The 12,773-nt window shown below is 45.0% G+C and overlaps 1 protein-coding gene across 1 annotated transcript in view; it reads right to left on the bottom strand.

The window, feature by feature from the left end:
* Positions 1-5,596: 5,596 nt before the first annotated feature.
* The window catches only part of LOC117712476 (RNA polymerase-associated protein LEO1-like), a 14,492-nt gene continuing 7,315 nt past the window's right edge, over positions 5,597-12,773 (bottom strand). The window contains exons 6-10 of the mRNA XM_034508290.2: positions 12,249-12,383; positions 10,555-10,687; positions 9,866-10,082; positions 8,422-8,520; positions 5,597-7,397 (exon numbers count right to left, since the gene is read on the bottom strand). Coding sequence (XP_034364181.2) covers positions 7,345-7,397; positions 8,422-8,520; positions 9,866-10,082; positions 10,555-10,687; positions 12,249-12,383 — 637 coding nt within the window. The 3' untranslated portion in view covers positions 5,597-7,344. The remainder of the gene's footprint in view (positions 7,398-8,421; positions 8,521-9,865; positions 10,083-10,554; positions 10,688-12,248; positions 12,384-12,773) is intronic.

Genomic DNA, 12,773 nt, shown 5'->3' with positions numbered 1-12,773 from the left:
CTATGAACACCATTTAATCCCAGCACTCAGGAGGCAGAAACAGGCAGATCTCTGAGTTCAAGCCTAGCCTGGTCTACAGAGCAAGTTCTAGGACAGCCAGAGCTGTACAGAGAAACTCTGTCTTGAAGAACAACAACAGAGCACTGGCTGCTCTTGCACAGGTCCCAGGTTCAGTTCCCAACACCCACTTATAACATTTCATTAATTTTCAACTTCACCTTGTGGTTTGTCGTTTAGAAGGACCAACCTTAGAGGTTAGCTTGGAAAAAAGACGCTTCTAAGTAAATCAGTGCCACATATTTTTGTTTTTGCTTTTGTCATGTGTTTTAGAAAGCCTTCAGTAACTGTAAAGAATTGGGCCTGGGACCCCTCTCCCCCCCCCCCCCTGCTTTCAAGGTTACATGAAAATAGACTGTAAATTTATACTTTGAGGGTGACCCCTCACCCTCAAGACTTCATTCCTTTTTCTACATTGTCAGTGTTTTGATAGAAAGCAAATAATCCCCATAAAAAATCTTCCAGATATTGTAGTTTATATATTCAGACAAGTTTAAAAACAAATTAAAGTATTATTTGTATGTGTGTGTGCGCACACGGTATGCTTACATCTTTTTAAAGCTCAGTTTGTATGCTTACAACCCATAATCCATAGAGCCCAGTCACAGTTTCCACAGAGGCAAGGAGTCTTCTTCCTGTCTTGTTTTCATCCCAGTAGCTAGACTTCATATACTCTCAGCTGAATAAACAAGATGACAATAACTCCTAATGATTCAGATGCCTCAACTTTGGTTATTGAGAAAATAAAGCTGAGCCCATGAACGGTCAAGGCAGCTTGTGCAGGCTGAACGACTCTGCACACTTCAGAGAATGCCCGAGTGCCAACACTAGTCAGAGCCAGTCTGGCTTCTTGTGAAGGTTTCCAGCCTGCCGCTCTAGTAGCCTTTCCATCTGTAGCACTGATGGTCCTTGCCCTCCAGGAGACGCAGAAGGTGGTGTGCATTTTGTTCACCTTCTGGGTCTGCTCAGCATGCTCGTATCTTGTTTTATGCTCTACAAATGAGATCTATGCTTGGGTTTACTTCCTATAGTATTAGTGAGGGTTTCTTTTCTTTTTTTTTTTTTTTTTTTTTGTTTTTTTGAGACAGGGTTTCTCTGTGTAGCCCTGGCTGTCCTGGACTCACTCTGTAGACCAGGCTGGCCTCGAACTCAGAAATCCGCCTGCCTCTGCCTCCCAAGTGCTGGGATTAAAGGCGTGCGCCACCACCGCCCGGCTTAGTGAGGGTTTCTATTGCTGTGATGAGACACCATGACCCCATCAACTCTTATAAAGGAAAACATTTAATTCTGGCTGGCTTACAGACTCAGGGGTTCAGTCCATTATTGTCATTGCAGGAAGCATGGCGCCACACAGGCAGACACAGTGTTGGAGAAGGAGCTGAGAGATCTACACCTGGATTGGCTTGCAGCAGGAAGAGGGTGACACTGGGTCTGGCTTGAGCTTCTGAGCCCACCCCTAGTGCCGCACCTCCTCCAACAAGGCCATACCTCCTAATAGTGCCACTCCACTCCATGGTGGCCAAGCATTCAAATCCAAGTTTATGGGAGGCATTCCCATTCAAACCACCACATCATCCAACAGCTGTCTCTACCTCAGAGAACACAATTCCCCTACACCAAAGTAAAACGGAGCTCCTTGTGTGAGTCTCACCTCCTGTCCTCACCACACCTTCACCTCTTCCTCCTTCTTTGCATCAGTCAGCAGAAGCTTTCTAATAAAACCCACAGCCGCTGCAACTGGTCCACATGATCCTAGTATGAAGTAGAACTGTTCCTCCATGTACCAAGAGTCTAGTTTCTCTAGATTGGATTTGTTAAGGGAAAAACTGTATCTTCTCCAGTGGTTAGAGGTGGTTGAGAACAGGACCATGTGTTACTGTGTATCTTTTTATGTCTTGCCTCGGGCTTGGTGCCATAGGACATTTTTTTTTAATTGTGTTGACACCCCCATTTCTTCCCCAGTCATCCAGCAACATATACCTTTTTAAAGAGCCTGTCTTAAGGTTTCATTGCTGTGAACAGACACACCATGACCAAGGCAACTCTTATAAGGACAACATTTAATTGGGGTTGGCTTACAGGTTCAGAGGTTCAGTCCATTATCATCAAGGTGGGAACATGGCAGCAAACAGGCAGGCATGGTTCAGTAGGAGCTGAGAGTTCTACATCTTGTTCCAAAGGCAAAGAGAAGACTGATTCCTCAAGCAATTAGTAGGAAGGTCTCAAAGCCCACCCCCACAGTGACACTTCCTCCAAGGCCACACCTTCTAACAGTGCCACTCCCTGGACCAAGCATATTCAAAGCACCACAGGCCTCACAGTGAGGTTCACACTTACCCCTTCACCTTTTGTCACATGAGGACTCTGCAGCCTTGTGCACCTGAGGATACAGTATCCCAGGTACTACCTTGGAGGCAGACTGAAAGCTAGACAGGTTTCTGTGAGCATAAGTCTTTAGACTTTTCACCCCCAGAATTGTGAAATCTCTGTAGGGTCATTGTTTTCCTTCTCTTGTGGCTAATAAATACTATTCTTGATGTCGTGAAATTTCAAGTTCTAATGGCTGGAGAGCCAAGGCCTGGGAGCCAGCTGATTGGGATCCAGTTTGCAAATGGTGTCCTTGCTGCGTGCCTTGTGGCAGATCAAACAGCAGCAAGTGTAGTGAGAGCTTTTGTTTCTTTTAAACCCCAAATATGTTATGTGAATCTATTTTTTGTTTTAATCCCAGGTGTGGGATAGATGGCTGCTTCAGATTGTCCACAGCAGCTGACTGTGATTTGTCTCCATGCTCTAGGAGCGGCGTGATTCTTTACATTTGGAGATACTTTACATTTGGAATTCTGGGGACTCTTGATAGAGAATAAAAATTTCAGAGCCAGGCAGAGGCAGGCGGATTTCTGAGTTCGAGGCCAGCCTGGTCTACAGAGTGAGTTCCAGGACAGCCAAGGCTATACAGAGAAACCCTGTCTCGAAAAACCAAAAAAAAAAAAAAAAAAAAAATTTCAGAGCCCCAAAAGAGGAAGCTGCTGCTGCAGTTTGTCAGGTGGTCGTAAGCAAAGAGAAGAAACTGGATGTCCTGACAAAGATAAACACTGCCCCTAGGAACCTGATGCCCCTCATCAGCAGGAAGTAGTCTAAAGAGACCTACACCCCCTTTCCTCTCTAACCTTTCTTGCCTACTTAGTGTTAGGGGGTTGGAAGGGACTGGGGTGAAGGGTGGTCGGTAAAACAAAAACCAATAAAGGAATCAAAAAGTATGCCACTTGTAGGTGGCACCCAGATGAACTAGGCAGAATAGGAAACTTGGTCTCTAATACAGTAGAGGAGACAGCAGAGTATGAGGGAATGGATATTCTATTTCAGGATATCAGCAAAAAGTTTATTGCAACTACTGCCACCAGGTTCTCCCCTGCTTTGCTCCCAAAAGGGATTCTTTATTTCTTCCTATATTCTGTCTCAAGGGGGGGAAAGGGTTAGGAGGATGGCTGAGTGGAAATGAAGGTATCAGAAAACTAGAAGGGTCACCATTCTCTTGTTTTTGAAAGGACTGCAGAATTGGCTGTGTAACTTGGGAGGTTATGGGTAGAGGAGGTAGAGGCACTTGGAGAGTGAGTGATGCCAGAAAGGAGGAGTAAAAGGACTCAAACTCGGTAGCGGTTGCAGCTTCCCACAGGATAAAAGAGGGAAGCAAATGGGACTAGAAGGCAGATATCGTCAGCCTGGCACTGAGTGAGGCTGAAACAGCTGGTTTTCAGGGAATGGGTCTACCTAGAACCACCTGTGCCTCCGGAGGGGCAGCCTGGGGTTATGAGATTACCACCATTAGCTTTCCCGTAGTTGCACAAGGTCTTCGATATCAAAATGCCCAATGCTTCAATTTCAGTAAATTTGGTCATTTAAAATGACATTGTGACCAAGCCACTAAAAGCCTCAGATCTCTAAATGCCCAGTGTGTTAATGCTACTTTCCACTAGAGAACCAAACAAGCCCTTTGTAGCAGCAATGTATTGTCTGAAAGAACGCCTCGGCTTCCCAGGGTGTGCAGGTATTGTGGAAAGGGGTACCATTGGACCAGTGAGTGCAGGTCCAAGGGACATATGAGGTAAATGCTTGCTGCTGGGAAACAAAATGGGGCGCCTGCCACCTCAAGGCCCTACACAACAAGCCTTTTCAAACTAGAGTAACCGAGAATCACCAGGCTATAGGGGAAAAAAACTGATCCAAAAAGTGTCAGGTCATTGATAATGTCTGTTTATAATTTCTCACTCAACACAGTACAATTAGTGGCATAAAACAGAAAGGGAGAAATGTAGTAAGAATTTTCATTTTTTAAAAAAGTCCAGTTATGCTGGGCAGTGGTGGCGCACGCCTTTAATCCCAGCACTTGGGAGGCAGAGGCAGGTAGATTTCTGAGTTCGAGGCCAGCCTGGTCTACAGAGTGAGTTCCAGGACAGCCAGGGCTACACAGAGAAACCCTGTCTCAAAAAACAAAAAAATAAAAAAATAAAAAGCACAGTTATGTGAGTGTTTTTATCTCAGGTGTGGGATACTGGGCTGCTTCAGATTGCCCACAGCAGCTGACTGTGATTTGTCTTGTGCTCTGGCAGAAGCATGATTTTGCCAGTTGAAGATAGTTTATGTTTGGTATTCAGGGGAACTCTTGAGAGGCATGGCAGCTCCTCCTGCTGCTGTCCCCTCCCACAACCACCCTCACCCCTGTTGCTCCTCCTGGATTGCTGAGTTTTCCTGGTTGGAGATATTCTGAAGACAAGATTGGACTTGCCCCAAGGAACTTGACACCCTAATCAGCAGAAAATAGTCTAAAGGGTCTACACTCCCTTTCCCCACTAACCTTTTCCTCCTACCTAGTGTTGTGGGGTTGGAAGGGATTAGGTGGAGCAAGGTGGCAGATTATAAGAACCCAGTAAAGTAGCTCAAAAAGTACAGTTACAAGCAAGCTCCCTCTGTGTGTTTCTCAGTTGGTGTATGTAGCAGTTTTTAGGAGTTTATTTCATCTCTGCCTTTAAGAAAAAAAAAAAAGTGAGGTTTTTAGGCCAAGCTCCCACTGTGTTGCCTAGGCTGGCCTCCAGCTCAGGAGTTTAATGAACTCTGCATCCCGAGCAGCTGGGACATGAGACAAGCATCACTTTGCCCAGCTGAGCAATACGGTTTTTTTATTTAGTAGTTTTGTGTGCTTAGGAATTGTTGGTTACAAAGCATTACCCTGGCTGGGGTGGAATCCCAGCATGCAGCCCGAGACAGTAGGGTCCCAGTCTGAGGTTCCTCATTGTCTTGTGTGCCAACCTAATACTTTATTGTACTCTTTAAAAAAAAAAAAAAACTTATTGATTCCCCTGAGCTACTCTATCCTATCTGCTAGGGACTCAATCTTTGTGTCCTCCCCAAATCCTCATGCTGAAGCCCTGGTATGCAGGAGGGGTGGGATTTAAAGATGGGCCTTTGGAAGGCAGAAGGAAAAAAGTATCCACACACATAAAGCCTTGTGGTTCCACATACCAGCTTTATTTGCCTCAGTTTTGTGGATGAAGTACATTTGTCTTGGTTTTTGTTTGAAGCCTGAACAGACCTTTATGGCAGTGTGTATTTCTCTGTCCTTTGAAGTCAAGTATTAAAGTTTTTCTAATACTAACATATCAAAACACTCTAAATGTTTTATAGGTAGAAAAGCAATTAATTTTCTGATATTTAAATAACAAGTATTATCCACCCGGTTTATAAGCTTACTGTGGGGAGGAGAATGAATGGGAACAGTCTACCATGTGTATGAAGACGCCACTGGGAAACCTTGCTTTGTATGCTAAGTTGATTTATTAGCAAAAGATAAAGCTTTAGCTACTCTTTCCTGCCTTATAGACTCTATTTTCATCCTCTCCAAATTCCTATGCTGAAGCCCTAACTGGGAGTAGTGGTGGGGTTTGGAGATGGGCCTTTGGAAGGCAAGTAGGGGTCTACAAGGCCCCCAGAGTGGGACTCTCCTCATGGCTATTTAGGACCTGCAAGAAGGTAGCCAGCTGTCTGAAAGTCCTCACTAGGACTAAGCCTTGGTGCTAGGAATGTGAGGCATTAAGTCTGTTGGAGCCACCCAGTCTGTAGCCTGCACTGCCATGTTGAACCGTGCAAATGGTCAGTAGTGGGCCATCTGTGTATCAGTGTGCAGTTGGGTCTGTCCATAACCATGTTTCACTGATTCCGAGGGTGGGGCATGGGGTGACTGATGCCCCCAATATCCTTTGCCTTACTGCAAAACATGGTTTTTTGTATACACGTCAGTTTAGTTTTATGGACAGACAAGGATGAGTATAAATTAAGCCATATGAAATTATTTTTGGTTCAAGTACATTCAGTAAATACTTGAAGTACATTTCTGAGGGCCCCAGGCTGGGCTCAGACTCAAAGTAGTCCTCCTGCCTCAGTCTTTTAAATGCTGCAATTAGGCATGAACAACTGTAGGTCAGCCATACCTGGCTGAAATCACTGTTTTATGAATAAACATGGCCGTGTTTACCCTCCTGGGGATGGTGAGTCATGGAGATTCACGTAGCCCAACTTACAGCTCTCCTGAGTGTGAGAGGCCAAGAGTGCAATGGGCTGGGCCTGCAATGTGCCACCATGTGTTCCCTGAGGCATCCCAGTTAAAACTGCTGAGCCCGGGGATGGTGTCTGTGTGGCTAAACCACCTGTAATGCGAAACTGCCAAACAGTTTCACCCTTCAAATGTTAAGCTTGCTTTCATGGTCTATAGAGTTGGCCTAGAGGTTCACGGATCTATCGGGAGCTACAGATCAGCACCACGTGCAGGAGCCCTGAGCCGGAAACTGAAGCTAAGGACCTCCAAGTATTCTAGATGCGTCTGAATGCCTTCTCCAGCTAATGCTAACCAAAATGCTCTTACTGAACAACTACAAAACAGTGCTATAAGGTATACAGGGGGTAGGTGTGGTCCAGCCGCCTGGAGGCAGAGGCAGGTAGATCTTGTGAATTCTAGGCCAGCTAGGGCTACATGGTGAGAGCTCATTTCAAAACAAAACAAAAAATACATATATATATATATATATATATGAAAGGAGAGTGGAATTTAGGGGGTTCTGCATAGCCCATCTCATTGGTTCATGTAGGTCAGAGCAATTGTTCTGTCTTTGTTAGATCTGATGGGCTAGGGACCAACCTAAGTAGTAGGAAGCATGTTCAGTGCACACAAAGCCCTAGATTCAGTCCCAGCACAAACAGAAATCTAACAATTTGACTATGTTAGACACCAGTACACAGTTACATTTCAGTCTTCCTCTTTCTTTCTTGTCTTCTTCTGGCGGGTTTGTCTTCTGAAGAAATACAAAGAATGGGTTATAGAATTCAATATAAGGCATTTCTCAGTTTTATCCAAACTAGTTCTGAACTGATGGGAGAAATCTGCCACAGAGACCTGTGTTCAGTTCATAGCACCTCCTCTGGGAAGACAGACTCCTGGGACCTGGGTTGCCTTGGGTGGCTGTCACGGTGGAAGGGACACTTCATTCAGTGTGGCATTTCTATCACATTACTTGAAGTATATTATTTTCTTTCACTGCTTCTATAAAATTCAGTGTTTTAAAGTCTGATTTTAGAGACTGGAGAGATAGCTCTTAGAGAGAACTCAGGTTTAGTTCCCGGTATCCACATGGCAGCTCAAAACCACCTGTCACTCTATTGGGGGTAGGGAGGGTTCTATCATTGTCTTCTGGACCACAGGCACTGCATGCATGTGGTATACATGCAAGGAAAACACTCATAAATTAAAAAAAAAACCTTAAAAGACTGAATTTTCAGAACACTTACATATGTTTTAAATTTTTTACATATGTATATACACATAAAAATGAATTGATAAGTCAGCAAACACGATTTAAACATTAATGCAACTGCAATGCTTATCCCTACTCTGAAACGCAGGGTATGGTAAATGCTAGGAAGACAATGACTTCCCAGGAACAATAACATAGGAACCCTCACATAATTATGACTTAAAATGTCTTTGCTCTGTGACCTTACAAGAGAAAGGGAAGCCAGGAATCAGTGGGAAACAGCACAGACTGAAGCAGCCTTCACTTGCTGTTCTATACAAATGTCGGGCACCTGTCTACCCACACTGAGTGCCTGTCATTCTGTAGATGATCACTGATGTCAGAGGCCCTGTGTCCTGCCTATACTCTCTGTGCAGCTGAGAACCTTTGCACAGCTTCTGTTCATTCTTCCGGGGTCTCACTCCTGCCAGGTATCTGGCTGTTGGTGAACTGCAGAGCTGTACACCTGTGAGCTGGCTTGTGGACACAAGGTCACCCTAGAATTGAATAAACATAGCTTACCTACCTTGGTCACTCCTGAGTCTCTTTGCTTTGAATAATCCTCTGGCTTTATCTTTTTCCGGTCCCTCCTGATTGCAATCTGAAGAAGACATGGCTTGTTTCTCTGAAAGCAAAGGGATTTTTAGGAACAGGGTTGACCTTCAAAGGGACCCACCGTTACCTGGCTGCAGCCACCTTGCATTGTAATTCCTATGATTGCCCCGGGTAACCCTGGCCTGCCTTCCCTACTACTTCCCAACACACTACAAAGGACCACAGCCATTAGAATGGCTATGGAGCTTTTTGTACAGATCTGGTGCCATCACAGTCAGGATGTAATAACGCCGATCAGGATTTGTTCCCTACAATTGGTACCTCCTTCCTTGAGTGAAAGCCAGCTCTGTCTTGACTGTCATATGAGCTCCTGCCATCTCACCCAGGTTTCAAGGACCCAACACTCTTGCTGCCTCCCTCGACCAAGTCTCTGCTGATGTGAGCCCAGCACGCTGCCTGCTGGGGTCCTCATCAGCCTGCCTTATTACTCTCAGCATGTTCTGCCAGACTCTTCATGCTGGCTTTTCCCCAACAGCCTTCACAGATGGAGACTTATTCCTGAATCTTTGCTGAATACTCTTGCTGAATATTGTCACTCCCCACTGTGCTTTTCCTTAAGAAATAAGGCATTAGCATTCTGTTTGGGGGAAGGGGATCTTCTTTTTCACTACTTATTTACTTATGTATATGAGTATATATGAGAACACTGTCTTCATGTACACCAGACTAGGACATCAGATCCCATTACAGATGGTTGTGAGCCACCATATGGTTGCTGGGAACTGAACTCAGGGCCTTGGGAAGAACAGCCAGTGCTCTTAACTGTTGAGCCATCTCTCCAGGCCTCTCCTTTTTTTTATTTAAGTCTTTCACATGAACTGAAGACAGTTTGAGACATTCTTAGGTTGAGCTATTAAGTGCCCAGGAGCCTGAGAAACACACTGCTGTGTGGGTTTCATTTGCTGACTTTTGTTTGGTTCTTTTTGCTCTGTTTTATTTTGTTTTTGAGACAGTCTACCCTGGCTTGCCTAGAACTTGTTAAGTAGCAGCCCAGGCTGGCCCCAAACTCAAAATCCTCCTGCCTCAGCCTCCATAGTGTTGATGGCAACCTTACACCACCATGTCCAGTTGTTCATAATAGTTTTAAAAATAATGTTTTAAATATTGAGTTCTTAATTGTGCTAATATATACATTTCCCTCCACAGTACATACCATGTGTCGAGCAGGTTTTATGTTTTCTGAAGAGGTCTTGTTTTCAGTTAACCTTTTCTATGGTTAATGGCCCTAACCAATGCAAAACAGAAGAGGGTGTGCATTCTACTGTCGTAAGGAAACAATACTAGCAAGATGAAGATCTCACCAGAGCAAAACTAAGCCTTGCCTACAATGAGGTGTGGTGGCTGTGCTGACTTACTTTTGGCTGCGCTCTGGTGACAGCTTTCAGTAGCAGCCATGCTGGAGGCCTTGCCTTCCTTGTCTTCTCCCTCAACCTCCTCCTCTTTCTCAACATCATGGTCAGGCTTCTGGACGGTGGAACTTGGACCTGGATGCTGCCGGTTCTTCTGCCTCTGTTTTTTCCTTTGCAGACGGACTTTCCGGGGAGTAGATACCCTCAGTTCTTTTTTCTGTATCTATTTAAAAAAAAAAAAAAAAAAAAAAAAAGAAAGAAAAGAAAAAAAAAGAAAAAAAAAAAAAAAGGCTGGGACTCAGTGGGCTGCTCTCCCAGAGGTCCTGAGTTCAATTTCCAGCAACCACATGGTGGCTTACAACTATCTGTAATGGAATCTGATGCCCCCTTCTGGTATGTCTGAAGACACAGTGCACTCACATACATAAATACTTCTTAAAATATATATACATAAGATAAATTAGAAGTCTCAGTGGGTCAAAGCTTGCTGAACTAATCTGACCACCTGAATTCAACCCCCAGAGCCCATGATGAAAAAGATAATAAACTCCTGAAATTATCCTCTGACCTGCACACATTATAGAATGCACACATATACATCACACACACACACACACACACACACACACACACACACACCAGGAAAACAGCTCTAAATGTACAAAAGGTCCCAACATAAAACTGAGGCACTATACCTTGATCAAATCTGGGCGTGGCCACTCAGGATCACTGCCAGCCATCGGCAGGATTTTAATCTGTGTCTTTGAACTTTTGCTCCCAAATGAAAGGGTCATCTTTTTGTATGTGGCACTGTCTGTAAAGTGAGGTCTGCCAGGAAATGAACAGAAAATATGTCTCACGTTTATCAAAAACACCAAACTCGCCCATGGGTAGTGATGACCTCACACTAGGCAGAGGATACAGGCAGGATTACAGTTCCGGTCCATCTGTTCACTGCTCAGGAAAAGTAGGGTGGACTGACCCAGGCTTCAGGAGGAGAGGCAGGTGGTCAGATGGAGTGCTTTTACAAAGAATACCCCCAACTATAATCACAGACAAGGGTGGAGCATGTGCCAGCAGGAACATTTTGAGAACTGAGTTGTTCCCTCCACTCAATAAAAGCATAAATAAAATGCAGGCAGTCAAGTGTGTTTGAGCCACAATGGCAGGAGGGGCCTCAGTAGCTCCGGCCAAGTCATGAGTTTCAGCAGGGAAACAACCTGCAAGCCCACTATCCAGGCAAAGGCAGAAGGATTGCAAGCTTGAGGTGAGGATGGGTTGTGAGTTCAAAGCCAGCCTGTGTTACACGGCAAGACTGTCACAAACTGTAGGTGCTTCTTGAGTATGGGAAGACAGCTCTCAACTGGGTCCCAACGTGAAGAAAGGACCTGAGGAAAGAAACACCACCCCAGTGCAGCTCAGAGCATGTAGTAAAAAGCAAAAGCAGAGCCGGACATGTTTCAGGATGCTTCTAGAAAACATCTGGAAATGGGAGAGAAGGTTGGGCTTCACTTACTGCGCTGGGTTTACGTGCCCATTTAACACGACACCCCTGTGATGCGTACACGATACACCTGACGAAACCGCACTTTTCTGACATTAAGATCCTCAAGACTATATAACCTATATAACTGTTTTTTTTTTTTAATTTACAAAGTTGCATGACCATGCTCACAATCTGATTTTAAAATACTTCAGCGTCTTCAAAGGAAGCATGTGCCCACTGCCAAGGAAAGCTGGCGCCTAGTGACATCTGTGTTCTAAAGGGGAAGGTGTCCAAAAGGGGCTGAAGCCACCACCCACTGCAGCCAGCAGAGCTGGCCCCATGTCTTGAGTGGGCAGAGGCTACAAGCATTTTGGCCACACCTGTTGTAAGCAGACCCGAGCGTTACACTGTGTGGACAGTTTAGCTGTCTTGGGTCAGTTTCGCTAAAGATAAGGACCCAGCAGACAACACTCGGCAATGTCGAGTCTTTCCCAGGAGCACTGAGCAGCCACAGGCCATGCACCAGTTCCTTGTAAGTTTCCATAACATGAGCTATTTCCCTGAGAAACCTGTAGTTAACTTTAAAAACTTGCCATCCTGGACACAGATATGCCTGTTGGTGACCTGCACTATGAGACAATGTCGGAAAAGGGGCAGGCTGTCCACATCACAGGCTGTCCACATCACAGCTCTGCTTTGCTCTTTAATTGCAAGTAGCAACATGTATATGCATGTAGAAAGTTACCTAAAAGGCTGGGTGATGGTGGCACATATGTTTATTCCCGGCACTGCGGAAGCAGAGGCAGACAGATCTCTGAGTTCGAGGCCAGCCTGGTCTACAGAGTTGCAGGACAGTCGGGACAACACAAAGAAACCCTGTGTGGAAAACAACAACAAAGTTACCTAAAGCAAAGTCTGGATTGAAAGATGGCCTGTCCACGGAGACCAGTATCTTCCCGTATAAACAGTTGGTTTTGATTGTTTTGCAGTGGGACTTTGTAGATATCAAACACTTCTTTGCCTAAATGCAGGGACATGCTGGAAAGGGGTAACAATTCAGATATTAGAATGCTTAGCGAATAGCACAGGATCCTATCCTCACAAAAAAGCCATAGGAAAACAAACACAGGTGCTATCAATAGCCTACCTCCAAACGGCATGGGAATGCTTGCCTGTAATGCTAGCACTTGAGAGGTGGAGCAAGGGGACCGGGAGCTTAAAGATCACAGCACAGGCTCAGAATCAGCTACAAAGTGAGTTCTGGGCCAGGATGGGCTATGAACCTCTGTCTTTTGTTTGTCTATTTGAGACTATGTAGCCTGGGTGGCCTGGAAATCAGTGTGTAGGCCAGGCATGGCCACTAATTTATAAAGATCAGCCTTCCTCTCCCTCCCCAGTGCTAGGATCAAAGATATGCTCTACCACACA

Source organism: Arvicanthis niloticus, chromosome 7, assembly GCF_011762505.2.
Source record: "Arvicanthis niloticus isolate mArvNil1 chromosome 7, mArvNil1.pat.X, whole genome shotgun sequence".
Taxonomy (NCBI): domain Eukaryota; kingdom Metazoa; phylum Chordata; class Mammalia; order Rodentia; family Muridae; genus Arvicanthis; species Arvicanthis niloticus.
Note: the sequence above shows the minus strand (reverse complement) of the source record. Positions and strands in the feature narration are given on the sequence as shown.